This window comes from Sebastes fasciatus, chromosome 2 (genome assembly GCF_043250625.1).
Source record: "Sebastes fasciatus isolate fSebFas1 chromosome 2, fSebFas1.pri, whole genome shotgun sequence".
In the NCBI taxonomy this organism is placed as follows: domain Eukaryota; kingdom Metazoa; phylum Chordata; class Actinopteri; order Perciformes; family Sebastidae; genus Sebastes; species Sebastes fasciatus.
The window spans coordinates 5,138,211-5,153,770 of record NC_133796.1 but is presented as its reverse complement, the minus strand read 5'-3'; the positions used below and the strand labels follow the sequence as shown (position 1 = coordinate 5,153,770).

At 40.9% G+C, this 15,560-nt stretch overlaps 1 protein-coding gene and 1 long non-coding RNA gene across 4 annotated transcripts in view; one reads left to right on the top strand and one right to left on the bottom strand.

Moving 5' to 3' along the window:
* LOC141783034 (uncharacterized) overlaps positions 1-15,560 on the bottom strand; it is a 589,922-nt gene that overhangs the window by 101,185 nt on the left and 473,177 nt on the right. The gene's annotated exons all lie outside the window — the stretch shown is intronic.
* Positions 1-15,560, top strand: part of bnc1 (basonuclin zinc finger protein 1) — a 71,603-nt gene that overhangs the window by 40,001 nt on the left and 16,042 nt on the right. Inside the window, exon 1 of one of the 3 annotated variants that reach the window (XM_074659404.1) lies at positions 7,433-7,784. The exons of 1 other annotated variant lie outside the window; for it this stretch is intronic. In XM_074659404.1, the coding sequence (XP_074515505.1) occupies positions 7,770-7,784 (15 nt within the window). In that variant the 5' untranslated portion in view covers positions 7,433-7,769. Of the gene's footprint in view, positions 1-7,432; positions 7,785-10,251; positions 10,866-15,560 lie in introns of those variants that run through there. One more of the 3 variants, XM_074659413.1, reaches the window with a different exon arrangement.

Below are 15,560 nucleotides of genomic sequence, written 5' to 3'. Positions count from 1 at the left end.
GAGAGAAGAATATATTCATAGTAAGCATTAATATCCTGTGGTCTTCTTTTAACATTTGAAGTGCACTCAGTGGCCAGCTCTGCTTTCACTAATGCTGTTTTATATAAAACCAAATCTGTATGAAAGCCCTGCGCCTCCCACACACCAGCAGTCCTGACCTCCTCTCAGGCTGCACGGCGAGAGCGCTCTCCTCACTTTTTTCTTGTTACATCGCTTTCCATCTCCTTCACACACAATCACACACATACTGTTGCTTGACTGCATCACACGCTGCGTATCTACACGGGCGGGAGTAAACAAATGAGTCCTGTAATGCTGAAATACACAATAGTGATTCCCCAGGCTGCCAAAAAGCCGCTGTCACACATCAAGATCTCCTTTCTCTCTTCTTGATTTAAAGTCTTCCTGCTCTCTGCGTGATTTACAGTGACCCAATGAGAGTTTCTGTAGTGAATAATGGCAGGGAGTGACAGGTAAACCTCGGGCCATTTGGCGTGGTGGCTGGAGCCTGGTACGGACAGTTTGCAGGGAACAGGGAGGTAATCGCTCCCTTTTGGCTTTTTTTACTGTCAACTAAAGTGAGGAAAGGCAGGCCGACACTTGGACGACACACGGCATGTACACACACACACACACACACACACACACACACACACAACCTCCCTTGTAGGGTTTTGTATTGAAATTAGATATTAAATAATCTAAAAAAACACTCTGAAAATACTTCCAGTTTCTCCAGTGTAACGATTGGCTGCTTATCTTTGTTTTATATCATCATATTAGACTGCAGGCTGGACAAAACAAGACATTTAAAGATGTCAGTACCTACTCAGAGATGTTGTGGCCATGCTTCACTTTTCTGACATTTAATAGATTCATCAATTAATCAATTATCGTCGGAATTATTGACAATGAAAAATTAAAAATTAAAAAGAATTCCCCCATAATTTTATACAACTAAATTGTCGCTTCCAACTCGTCAAATACTGAAGCTTGGTCAGTGGCCCTGCGCTTCAAACTATGACGCTCTAGGTATCCCTGTTGCGCAAACCTGAGCATTATACGACCCGCGGACTGGAACCGGCCCTCGTGATGGTTCTGCCTGGCCCGGGAGGTCTCAGACAGACCACACAATTTTATTTGCAACCTAAAAACACAGTAAAGAAAATAGCTTTTATTTTGTCACACTTGACATTGACATAAAATTATATTTGAAGTAGCGTCACCTGCTGAGGCGACACGTCTATAAAAAGTCATGGACTGCTAAGTTTCTTTTCACAGAGGTTGATGGTAAAACTGTGTGCTTAGTTTGAAACAAACATGTGGCTGTATTCAAAGAATACAACTTGAGCAGTCGCTTCGAGACAAAACATGCGGAAAAATACAGAAACCTATCTGGAGATGAGAACGTGAGGACAGCCGAGGGATTGTTAGCTGAGCTACAAAAGCAGCAAGGACTTTTTACAAAGCTGCATGCAACGAAAGAAAGCAATGTAATGTTGAGGTAAATGTTAAGTTTTGTTAAAGAAAACATTACTACCCAAAACAGTCAGTCCTGTATGGTTCAAAGACTCCTGCATATAATGTAGCTTTCTTAATGATATTATGTTCGGAATGATTTTCAGTATAATAAATGCTGAAAAATAAGTGCGCAGTATGTTTTCTATAATTTAATCTAGTGATAAAATAGAGGTTACGTCTGACAGAATTTGTTTGGCCCCGGGCAACAATCTGGGTTTCTCATGTGGTCCCCTAGGAATAGTAATTGCCCACCTCTGCTCTAAAGTTAGTTTTGGACGTGTCAGGGACGGCCTGTCAGTTTCCTCTCGTTACATGCGTAGTGTCTTTTCAAAATAAACTTGTGTTCACAGGAAACGTATAGTTTCTGCTTGTTACATGGCATGCTTACAGTGTCTTTTCAAAATAAACTTCAAAGTAAAAATAGGTATACTTAGATTTTAGGTAGTGGTTTTTGGTTAGGTTTAGGCAACAAAAGTACTCGGTTAGGTTTAGGAAAAGATCGTGGTTTGGGTTCAAATAAGTAGGTTTGTTATGTAACAAAAGTTAGGGTAAAATAATTAAACATTGTCCTGGTTTCACACGGGACATGAACAGTGGTTTACTGGGTTTTTCGATTTTTTTAACAGTCATTAAATTATAAAAAGAAAACGATTACTTTATGCGCATTCATCCTGTCTTAAAAATAAACTTGGAAAAAAAAGTTTGGAAACTTGTGTTTGGTCGATTATTTCTCTGTTGTTACAATACTAATTGGCATTGTATTTTAAATCGTTGGAAAGCCTGTTTATTTACCTTCACAATGATGTCCCACTTGTAAGGATCATGCATTTGTGGGATGAGCAGCACAGCTGATTATGTGGGTAGCGTCCAAGAAATATTTGCCAAAATGCTCCGTCAATGGTAAACCGTGTATTCTCCTGTTGGTGTTGACTCTTGTTTTGAGTTGTTTGGTGGATTGGATGATTGAACTCTCTATCATTAACAAGGAACAAACAAGACATATTGGCTATTTTACACTTTATTCATTTAATACACCGTCAGGAGCCTCAGTAGCGGTGGAAGATCCATACGCAGCCAATACAGCCTGGCACCTCCTCCTCATGCTGGTCACCAACCGGGTCACACGTTGCTGTGGGATGGCGTTCCATTCCTCAACCAGGATTCGTTGCAGGTCAAAAGCTGTTACTCCATCGGTGCAACAATCAGCATAGCAGGAGAATACATTGTGTAGCATCGGCAGAGAATATTATCGGATATTATTTTTGCTTGGAATCCACGTCCTTACCTTAAACGGCGTCAGTCGACAGTTGACGTGGATGTGTTTACATTGGAGTTAGTTGAAAGCCTGGTGCGTCTCATGCAGACGCTAAAGGGTACTTGACGAGTTGGGAGTGAGTATGGGTCACTTTATTCGGGTCGTAACAGCAATTCGATCTTCATGGGAAGGTAACGGTTAGTAGGTGATACATCTGATATATACGCCCGGCTTCATCAAATAAAGAAAGTGTAAAGGAGTGTGTAATGCTCTCCCAGAGCTGCTCATCTGCTCAAGTACTCAGGCCCGTTTCACTCTCCCCCTGCAGGAAGGCTAATGACAGACATGTAAGTAGGCAGCGTGACCTGTTCTGCTGCACATGGAGTTTATTTGCTGTGGTTTTAGCTGCAGCTTCTACGCTCAGCCCCCGGGGTGCAAATACGTCTGCCGCGCTCCAGCCCAGGGAGCAGCAATCTGACAGGCAGTGCAGACCTAATCCAGGCCAGGTCTGGGGCTGTGTTTGGTATGCATCCCTTAGGTATGGAATAAATACAAGGCCGGTAAGCAGATCTGCTTGCCTGGACGACCGCAGGGGAGTGGAGGGCTTTCCAACCCTGCGTTACATGCCTTGACGGGGTGTCTCTCATCCATATATGTAACCTCATAAAATTTTTGGGCTTTTCACAAATAAGAACGGCTTTGATCTCCCGTGGAAAGTAATGCAGTTTTAATGTCCAACTTCAAGGGCCATTAGCTGCATTTTTATCAGTTAGCGCGGCTGCTTGGCAAATTTGTGAATGTCAAGTCAAGGGGGTGTTGCTAGCCTAGAGGTTAGAGAAGCGGGTTCATGATTGGAGGCTTGTCAGGGTGAGTTCCTCGCTGGGAGAATGTGGGCGGGGAAAGTGGATGAGTAATGCTCTTCCCTCCCACTTCAGTTGAGTTACCTTTTAGCAAGGCACTGAACCCCCTAAAAGTAGACAAATGAGATTATACAAGAAGCTGTTAAATTATATAAATATGGTGCAGTGACTTTTGGAGGTGCTGCATTATAATGTATCCTCAAACAACGGTTCGTGTGAAATTTTACGAAGATTTATTAGTTATTTTTTGCACGTTTTCCTGCGAATGTCCAGCAACACGTGATGCACGTGTCAATTTCCGCTCCAGTCTTTTCAAAATAAAACTACTTAGTTAGGTTTAGGAAAAAATCAACTTAGTTAGGCTTATGCAGCAAACTGCTTAGTGATGATATGATATCTTACAAAGTTATTCCTCCGTTTGGTTTGTTTTCCACTTGTTACATGCATACAGTCTTTTCAAAATAAACTTCTGTCTTCACAGGAAACAACGTCATTAGGTTTAGGCAGTAAAACTACTTAGTTAGGTTTAGGAAAAGATCGACTTTGTTAGGTTTAGACAACAAACTAGTTAGTTATCCTAAACAACAATGCTGAAACTATGTTATCAGTTTAAAACAATGTTAATGTACAACACAGTCTCATGGCAGTTCGTGAAGTCATGAATTTTAATCTATTTGATTCGTCTACATAGACACAAATTTCCCTTTTTTTTCGTGATGCTCAGCACGACTTTCAATAATGGATTTTTTGTGCGTTTTCCTACAATTGTCCAGCAACACGTGACGCACGTATCAATTTAAAACGCCATTCTCCTGGGTTAATGTCCTGTGTTTTGTTTGATCCATCCATCCACACCAGCCTCCTCCTCCCTACACAGACTTTGTCGCTCTTTATACTACTATATACTATACTATTTCCTCAGCGGCAGCCCTGCTCGTCCTGGCTCACAATCATATACGAATTACAGCGCATTACTTTTCGTAGGTATAAGTACGAACAGTGAACGAGAGCAGCCTGTTCACTCGTTTGTTTTTTAATATATCAATTAATAAATAAATAACAAACACCAGTGAATTGGCACAAACCCGACCTGATTCAAGCCCAGGGGAATTTTGAAAAATTACAGCTGGGTTCGGGTCGGGCTCAATCGGGTTCTGGGAGAGAATCAAAGCTCTAATACCAAGTAGGTCTGCAACTAAAGATTACTTTCATTATTCATTAATCTGCCAATCATTTCGGTTAATCATGGTCTTTAATTTAATGAAAAATGCCCACTGTAGGATGTTTGACACCTTTGTCCCACGATTATGATGACTTACTAACGATTAATTGATTATTATAGTGCTCATTTATTTTTATGTCAATTAATTCATCAACTAATGATTTAAAGAAAAAAAAGAATTAAAGTCTGTTTGTGCTTTCTATCTACTGAACCCTTTAAAGTGTGTCTCAGCTTGGTGGCTTTATCCCCCCCGACTCCCTCCTCCCTTCCTCCCTGAAGCTGCCACAGGTGGAGCACACCAGGTGTACCTGTTTAAACTTGCTGTGTAATTTGTGGATTAGCAGATGCCTCTAATGGCTAAACTCATCAGAGCTTTCCCTCCGCCACGGAGAGGAAAAGAAGGAAAGAAAAAAAAGACACAGAAACGGAAAAGTAAGAGTAAAGGACGAGGGGTGAAAACTGTGACCGTAACCCGTATTTGATGAATCTAACGCAGCTATCCTGTATATGAAATCACCATCAGTTGAATAGATATATATATAAGTTGTAGAAAACATATGGAATTAAGTGGCAGTCCTTTTTCATTAGGTAAGGTCAACACTTTAAAGCTCGTCTCTAAAGTGTTTGTGTCATTTCACACAGTTTTGAACTTGTACACAGCATCTCCCGTCAGCATTCAGCTGTGCTTAGAATGGGAAACCTTGATCTTTTGTGTTTCATAATATAGATTCAATAGGAGGCAGAACGTCATCAAAAAGGATCTGCCCTTTATGTTCACTGTAGCTCTTAACTGCCTGACAAACATGTGGCTTATTTTTATTTAGCTTTAACACAAGGGCTGGGCATTTGTAAAGTCTTTCTATAAGTACCAATGCGATACCAGATTTTAGAAAAGATAACTGAGCAGTATTTGTTTTAAAATCTTAATTTCAAAGTTAACGCCATAATGTGTTAACGCAAATTTGTTTTAACACCATTAACTGCTTTAACACATTAACGCTAGAGTGAATATACGGGTATCATATGTCACTAAAGAAACCTAAAGAACCCATCGGTACCAACCATGTCATACTAGCTTGTCAAGAAGGAGGCTAGATAACGTTCCAAACTTGGAAATAACGGGTTTCAGAGCGCAGTGGTGACGTTGTTGCGTTGTGTCTGAAAGGACCTTCAGTGAGTGAGAGAGAAATGGAGAGAACTAAGAGAAAGAAAGACTCAAGCAGGAGCAAAAATATATATAAAAACTGATGAATATTAGTTTATGCCAGAGATTCACACACCAAGTTCACACCACAGGGGCGAATTATTCAGTTTTCTTTCCTGGGAGTTAAAGGTAAAATTAAAAGTTTAACATAAAAATGGTGTTGTTGCATACTTGCCAATCTTGAGACCTTAAAAATAGAGAGGATTCGTGGGGTCTTTACGCTCTGAAACACGTTATTTCTAACGGCTTGCGCCGCGCCACGACAGCTTTTCGCTGCATCGAGCAAAGCCCAACTTTGGGCGCTGCACGCTGCGGCGAGCACAGCTCAAACATCAGCTCAAACTGCGCTGCGTCACGAGTGTAGACTGCTCTCTTCCGCTAGGAATCGACAGTTACTGTAGCTCTATTGTCGTCCGGGTGGAAATAGTGTGGATTATACACACTGTTCAGTTCCAGAAACAGGCTGAGATAACGAAAAGGAAAAAAAATTGTGAAAATTTGCCATAATTCCGGAGAAATTCGGTGGAATTGTGACCCCGGGACGAAACTGGGAAGAGTGCAATGAAAAACAGGAGTCTCCCGGGGAAATCTGGAGGGTTAGCAAGTATGTGTTGCAGTGTACTCATTATTTTGTTAGTTTCACTCCTTTAAAGTCACCAGAATGCAGGAAACAAAGTCTCTGTAACTCAAATATTTCTGAGGGGACGCCCCCCAGACTCCCCCGCTTAGGTTTCGAAATCCTCCCTTTTTCTTAAGGTCTCAAGGTTGGCCAGTATGAGGTCCACGTATTCCCTATAAGATAACACAGATTTAGTTTTTGTCATGTGTGAAGTCCCCCTCCTCCCGAGAAACACTCAACACAGACGCTGACACATTCCTGACGGCACAAGGCATAACTTGTTATGGAGGCTGTTCACAGAGCTGTGTTAAGGTGAATCCAGACACACACACACACACACACACACACTGGGCTGTGTGTGCACTAAGAGGGGCAGCGTTGATTTAGGGCATTACTCAGACAGACAGAGAGAGAGGAGAGAGAGTCTCTCCCCTGACTGCATTAGGAGAGCCTCCAGCCTTTGTGATTCCTTTTGATCAAATCTCTGTGAAAGATGAGTGTCATGCCCTCTTCCAGCCAGCTGTGAGGGGACTGCCCTGTGACTCTGAGGGGGTAGACATGTGTGTGTGTGTGTGTGTGTGTGTGTGTGTGTGTGTGAGTGAAAGAGCATGCACACCTCCATATGTGTGTGTGTGTGTGTGTGTGTGTGTGTGTGTGCAGGCTATAGGGAGGGAGCAGCTCCTGAGGTGAGAATGCCGAGTGGGAGGATCTCATTCCAATCCCCTGTGCCCAGTTTCAACACACACACACTGAACATCTTGAGTAGTTTAGAGCCAGTCCACGGCAACATTAGAGGAGAGAAAGCAGAGGAGGCGTGTGTGTGTGTGTGTGTTTGAGCGAGTGTATGTGTGTGTGTGTTTGAAGCACTACTACGTCTCTTTTTTTTGTTGGTGGCTCAGTGTGTGTGTGAGAGAGCAGACAGAGTACATGTGTGTGTGTCGGTGTCTGTGTTGTTGAAGGAGATGCTGCTGTGTGTGATGGCTCTTTTGCGTTAGTATTTGTGCGGACGGGGAGAGTTGGAGGCAGTTGTTTTGTGGGACTCGCGGGGAATGGCAAACTCCACGGTATCCTTGGAAACATCCGACTAAATGACAATGGCCGAGGTAAGAGAGACGCTGCTATTCACTGTCTGTTCACACACACGAGAAGGATATGTTTGACAAAAGCAAAGTGGAAGGAGTTTATTACGGAGATCAGAGACTTTGAGGGAGAAATGTTTCAGGATTGAAGACGTTCACTACTTTATGTGTGCCAAAGAGAAATGCTGATTTATGCTGATTTATTAGGATTTGTTGTTACAAGTTGTCACATGGTGATCAATAGAGCTGGGTAGCGTTAGTGACAAAACGAGTTTCAGTATTATACCAAAATGATTTTTTTCTGATAACTTTCTTTTTTAGAAATGTTCATTTTTTTTCAGCAGTTTCTAAAAACAAAAGAACTACAAAAACTTTGCCTTAATAAAATAGTATAAAATTAGCATTTAAAAAAAAATTCAATTAGGAACTATCTGATCAATGAATAAGTGAGTGATAAGTGATTTGATGCCAGCTGTTTGGTAATTGACAGTTTTTTTAAACAGTCAGCTTTCTTGAAACTTTTCAAAACTCACCCAAAAAAGCTGACATTTTTTTGTAAGCAAATGAGAACGTCTTCGCCGCGGTCAGCGTGGACAGAGATTGTCCTCACATGCCTTCCAAGAATCCAGAGAGACAACTCCCAGTAAACAATAGCAGACAAGTTGGACGTCCTCTCTCAGCGGCGAAGGACTCTTATTTAATTTTTTTTCCTCCATTTCAGTCGCTTTTCTTAAATCATGTTCTGCATTTTTTCTTTTGATTCATTCTAACCAATCCTATGAACTTTATCCGTATTTATTTTATTGTACCCTCGTCCTAAAGACAATAATCTCCTGTGAGGAGAGAAAACCAGCCTCCAGTCCTCACCTGGGCCTGTTCTCCATCCGTCCACCCATCTGTAGTTTGGGGAGCAGAGCGGTCTGGCCTCCTGCAGCCTCTTGTAGCCTCCTGTAGCCTCTTGTAGCCTCTTGTAGCCTCTTGTAGCCTCTTGTAGCCTCCTGTAGCCTCCTGTAGCCTCTTGTAGCCTCCTGTAGCCTCCTGGCTGCCGGCCACAGCCTATTGCAATGTAATTTAAGAGCAGCCTAATGTTTTGCTGCAGCCATAATGTAACAATTAGCTGAGCTGTCTGCATGTTGGTGGCGGCGGTGGCGGTAGCGGCAGCGGCAACACACTGTGTGTGTGTGTGTGTGTGTACAGTATGTGTGTGTGCGTGTGTGTGTGTGTGTGTGTGTGTGTGTGTGTGTGTGAGTGTAATCAGTGCTAAACAGTTGAAGGAGAAACAAATTGTGGTTTTATTCGCTGTTAGAGGAGAGAGGAGCAGCATCAGACAGGCTGGACTTTAACATCCACAACATTATGAGATAGATTTAATAAATGAAACACTGTCAGATCATCAAAGCTGAAATAAAAACAGCTAATTGAAAAGGCCACTTACTTATTTATTACTTAATTCTTTTACCACATTCTTTTATTTATTAAAAAAATTAAATAGACGCTTAATCTTTTTTGTTGAAAACAACTTTTTATTAGTTCACGTTGACAGAAAAGAACATGTATACATATACAGATCCAAAACAATTCAACTTAAATTGATTCATGGTATATTGTGCATGCACATAACAATACCTGGCGTACAAATAATACTATGGAAACATGCATATATATATATATATATATATATATATATACACAATATACCTTAACATAAATTGGTATGTCTGCACAGCCTATACAGGTGTACCTTGCACCTACGTACACATGGTGTACATAAATCCATATACTTGTGTAAGGATGCACACGCACTTACACATGCGCACATGCACGCACATACACACACACACACGTCTAAATGTCAGCAATTTGTTTTATAACAAATTGTCATTTATCATCTTTATTATCTATTTTGAGCCTCATAATAACGAGAATGCTTCTAAATTAAAACAAATCTGATGAGTTATCTCAAGGTATGTAAAATAGATTCATATCTACAACTTTTAATGTCAAACACGTTACATTTTTAGATAATTGCAGAGTTTGGTATTTATTAATTGTTAAATTTTTACAAATATCTAAATCAAAATATAATAATAACAAATATAATGTTAAACAATTTATAATCTGCCATCGTTTCTCCATGTGAGGAGAACATTTTATATGCTCCTCTAACAGGTTGCCTTTTCCATTGTGTGTGAGAGGCCATTACTCCAGCAATCCATGAAAGTGATTTAGATTTATATATGTATGTGTGTGTGTGTGTGCGTGTGTGTGTGTGTGTGTGTGTGTGTGTGCGTCTTTCCTTTAACACACACTCATGTCCTATCTCTTTATGCCTGCTACTATCTCCCTCTCTCTGTCGCTTGTTTCCTTCACTTCTTCTCCACCTCCTCCAACAACTCTTTCTGTGGGTGTTTCTCTTTAGTGCTGCAGGGCCCCGGGGCGCACACACACACACACACACACACACACACATACATATAGGGCCCCTGCTCGTCTTCACAGAGTTGCGCTTCGCTTTGTGTGTGTGTGCAGCCTGCCAGCCTCGTCAGCTTCATTAGCTTCATGATGGTCCATTCGTGAGAGGATGGTGGTGGTGGTGGTGGTGGTGCTGGTGGGGGGGGTGTATCTGCTCCAGCCTTTTACCCCCCTTCAGCGTCTCCTCGAGCTGGCCCCCAACCTACCCCCCCTTTAACTCGCAGCAGCCACCCCTTGCGTCTGCTCCGCGCTGCCACCAAAAGGCTTGTGAGGATTTGTCAGCCAGATGTGACAAGATTGTCAAGAGGCAGGCGAGGAGAGGAGAAGGGGGGGTTTGAGATCTGATATGAATCAGAGCGTAGCTGGGAGCCAAACTCTCTCAGACTCAGTGTACTAACATGTTCCCCTCATTTACTCCCTCTCCGAGCCAAACACTCCCTTCGAGTTCCTAACGGGGAGCCACATACACCAGGAAGCCAAACTTTGGCTCGCCTCCTTCTCCTCTTCTCCTCTTCTCTCTCTCTCCCCCCTACCCCACCCTCCCTCCCTCCCCACCACCACCAACCAACACCACATTGTCTTTTTTTTTTTTTTCCTTTAAAGAAGCCAACCCTTTTTCTCATGGATATTCAGGTAAAAGATCTGCTACCTTCTTTGTGCGCGTCAGTGTTGGAACATGTGTGTGCTTTCTTGTGATTGACTGCTGGATGAGTATGAAATAATGAGTTGTTCACGCTGTCTTTGGACTCTTAATAGGCTCAAACACAGCCTGTCACTACTTGTACTCGCTCAGGCTTTTCCCTGGGTTTGTCTTCTCCTTTTCAGGTCCAATGCGCCGTTAAGGGAACGTGTATTCTACTTTAAAACTGGGTGGCTCTGCAGGCTGAGGGGGTTTTGCGTATAAAAAAAGTCCAATGTTTAATCATTTTTATCTGGCGCTGCGTGTTAAAGTGCTTCCTCTTCCTCAGTGTGAGTGACATTAAATCATGCAGGCTGAGGCCGGATCACGTCGCCCCGCTGAGCAGCTCATGTATCGTAACCTCGCTTTAACTAACACTTGTCATCAATTAACGTTTTACTGCCTCGCTGTCAAATACACAACCCGGTCCAAGGCGTGATTTATTTATGAGACTGTGTTCTCTTCACTCGCGCACAGCACTGTGATCGGCGGTGGTGGGGCCATGGTGGTGTGTAGTCAACGCAGCTACAAGTTTTGGCGCTGTGAGGTGGTTTTATTGGTGGAAGTCGGCGTTACGAGCAGGATGCGAGAGTGGTACCAGGAACACCGCGCTCCCACTGAATTCCTGAGAGTTGTCTGTGTGTTCTGGCTGCATCACATATTTATTTTCCTCTGTGTGTGTGTGTGAATGTTCAGCTTTTCTTGATCGCTGTGCCGTTTGTTTTTTAGTGACCATTTAAATATGTGTTACCCTTTAATTTTTTTTTTTTATTACATTCACAATATCAATGTGAGTTTGGCTGTACATTTTCATTTGTAATTTCCTTTATAACTTCAAAGTTAAATGGATAAAACAGTTGCTTTTATATGTTTTTGCTGAACATTTAAAAGCAGTTACTTTTTATTTTGCTATTATTATTTTTTAATATAGATTAATTTGTTGATTGTTTACATGGTTAATCAATCTTTGTCATTAAAAAGCCAGAAAATAGAGAAAAACGTTCCTGAAATTGCTTTTCTTTTGTTTGACCAACAATAAAAGATGTGAACTTTATAATAATATAGAACAGAAAATAATAATTCTCACATTGAATAGACAGTAAATGTTTCTTTATTTTGGTTGAGTAATTGATTAATCAACTAACTTTCTAATAAAGCAGCCTTTATAAAGGGTTTATAAACTGTTTTATAAATCATTTACTAATGTTACTTTATCAGTTCATTGTAAACCTTTAATCAGAACTAGTTGTTTGGAGGATAAACACCGGCCAAAAGGATGTTGTAACCTGACACTGTTTTCTCATAACTGATCTATAAAGCATTAGTAAATCATTTATTAATCATTAATACATCCATTAGTTACACTTTCTGAACCCTTTATAAATGCTGCTTTAATAGGAAGTCGTATCACTATCACTAAAATCCTAAAAAGAAGAATTATGAATGCCAATAATCATAATAAACAGAACTATAATCCACATCTTGCTCCCAGTCTGTGTTGCGTAAAGTTACCGCCAAGTTATTCAAGAAAATGTGTTTTAATTCGTACAAAAAGTCAACCTTTAAATGGATCAAATCGGTGCCACATTTCTGTTTCCCATCAGCAGAGAAACTCTCCTTCACTTCCCTCCAGCCGTGATCGTCTTGTTAACTGATTAACGGCTGATAATAAAATCTGATCTCTTTCCTCGGAGCTGCTGATCGCCCTGTTGTTATTCACTCTTTGGCACCAGCAACGCTTGTTTCCCCCATTGAGTGTCAGTTAGTCAGTCAGTGTATGTGTGTGTGTGTGTGTGAGTGTGTGTGAGTGCCGAGCTGCTGCTAATTGATTAGTTTTCCAGCGCATTAGGCCAACAAGTCCCCCCGTCCGTCCCCTGGACTGTCTCCGTCCAAAGCAGCTGTTCACTTCTGCTGAGTCTCCGTGGCCATTCAGGATTCATATGGCAGGATTTTATTTTAAGAGCCAGAAAGGACCATTTCATTTTATTTCTTGTGTGTGTGTGTGTGTGGGTGTGAAGGATGTCGTGGCTGTTAGCCCAGCAGAGGAATGAAGATGATGTTCCACTTTGAGCACACAGAACATTTTTGTTTTCTTTCTGTCTCTGTCTTCGAATGCAAACTGTAGTTTTTATATATAACATCCACACACTCTACATCTAAAGGTCACCACATAGATTAACAATTGTTAATATGATTTAAAATAAGGATACAGTGGACTGAAGAAGCGAACTTGATTGAAATTTCACGAAAGCCAGGAAACAGCTGATAATAGTTAAATTAGCTTAGTAAGGGATAATGTACAGCAAACCGGTCGTTGTTGTGAAATAAACCCCAACAGGGCGATGTTATTTCACAACAATAACAGGCTCGCTGTACATTATCCAGCATATTACATGGCTACTTACTTAAGAAATCAATAATTTGACACAAAAGCGGTCCGCCAGAGTCCGACATCAGAGCTGCGCCCATGCATAGCAACGGTCTGTTATACATAGCAACGGTCTGCTATTAAGAAATAACAGACCGTAGGACACCGTGATTGACCAATCAGAATCGAGTATTCAGCAAAGCCGTGTCATAAATGGAAACAGTATTCTGTTTACAGGTTGACTGACCTGAAATCATCATTGATGTCTTGTGTGTTTTTATGTGGAAAGGTGTTCCATACCAGCCCAGTTATTTCGTGATGGTCAGCATGAAATCAATTCATATATAATCCACGTAATTGTTTATCGGGAAAGTATAGAGAGCGGTGAACGCCGCGTATAGGGAGGAGGTCGGGTGGGTAAAAAAACACAGCATTTATCGCCGAGGAGGCCGGTGTTTGTGTCCCGTGTGAAACTAGAAGTCAAGTAACTTCCGTACTTAAGTGACGGCACTTCCGGAGTTATTTTAACCCAAACCGCGATCCTTTCCTAAACCTAACGAAGTAGTTTTGTTACCTAAGCCTAACCAAGTTGATCTATTCCTAAACCTAAATTGATACATGCGTCACACGTTGCTGGACATTTGTAGGAAAACACATGAAAAATCTGTTGTTGAAAGTCGTGCTGAGCGTCACAAAGAAAAGTGAAATTCGTCTCTTTGTGAATAGATCAAATAGATGAAATTTCATGACTGCTGTGAGACTGTGTTATACATTGATATTGTTTTAAACTGTTAACATAATTTCAACATTATTGTTTAGGATAGAGTGGACTGAGGTAGCAGCTGGGTTGAATTATGAATGATTCTAATCAGTCATGATAATATCATCTTGTGTGTTTTTATGTGGAAAGGTGTTTCATATCAGCCCAGTTGCACAGCAGTTCTTGAAATAGTCACAAAATTGAATGTATTGATACGTGTATACACAAATTTCAAGTTTTTTTCTTGATGGTCAGCATGAACTCAATATGTAATCCACTACTTTGTGAACCAGGAAGTATAAAGAGTGGCAAGCGCAACGTAGGGAGGAGGTTGGGTTGGTCAAAAAACACAGGACTTTCGCCTATAGGAGACCGGCGTTTGTGTCCCGTGTGAAACCAGAAGTCAACGATGATTTATTTGTCACGTAACTACCATACTTAAGTTACACCACTTCCGAAGATATTTAAACCCAAACTACAATCTATTCCTAAAACTTTCTATGTATTTGTGTTGCCTAAACCTAACCATGTCGATCTATTCCTAAACCTAAGTAGTTTTATTTTGAAAAGACTGGAGCACATTTGTAGGAAAACGCACGAAAAATCTGTTGTTGAAAGTCATGCTGAGGAAAAAAAGGGAAATGTACGTTGTTGTTTAGGATAGAGTGGACTGAAGAAGCGAATTTGCTGACTGGGTTGAATTATGAATTATTCTAATCGTGATAATATAGTTAATTTTGCTATATAGAAATATTATATACAGGTTAACTGACCTGAAATCATCACCGCTGTCTCGTGTGTTTTTAAAGGTGTTTAAACCCGGGACTGGGTTGTTGTAGTGTTTATGTCGTCCCTGCCTTCTTCACCTCTTTCCTTAACCTCACCCTCCCGTCATGGCCTCCATCTATCCTTCCTACACAGCCTGACCTCTGAGTGCACAGAACGCCTTTAACTGCAACAAATAGATTGACACTGAGGGGCTGGTAGAAGCATGGAGACATACACAATGAGGCTGAATATGCTTTCAATTTGAAGAAAAAAATATATATATATATGAAGGTTTGCTATGGTAGTGTTGCCGGTGCCACACAAAGAGATTCAGATAGAAAACCAAGGCTGTATAGATTCATAGTACCCAGAGATGAAAGATGTCTTCTGCGACATTCACATAGGAGTTTTTAAAAGTATTTCATTCCTCCCCACTATTTAAAATCCTATTTTTGCATTAACTTGCTCATTCCGGGTTTTCATCAGCAGATAGTTAGTTCAGACGTCATCACACGTGTTCAAAAGATGTGGCTGAAAGCTCTGGAAAAATGGCTACTTAGAGTTTTTTATTAGATAGTATTTCTATTTTCCAAGGTCATGAATGAATGCAGAAAGAGAAGCTCGGAGTTAATACAAAATTAATTTAATACAAAATTAGGTATGGTAAAAAAAAAAATTATGCAGACTAAAAAAAACTCTAATGATATAAAAGAGAAACATTTTTGTTCAGTTGTTTTTTATTACATTCCTCTA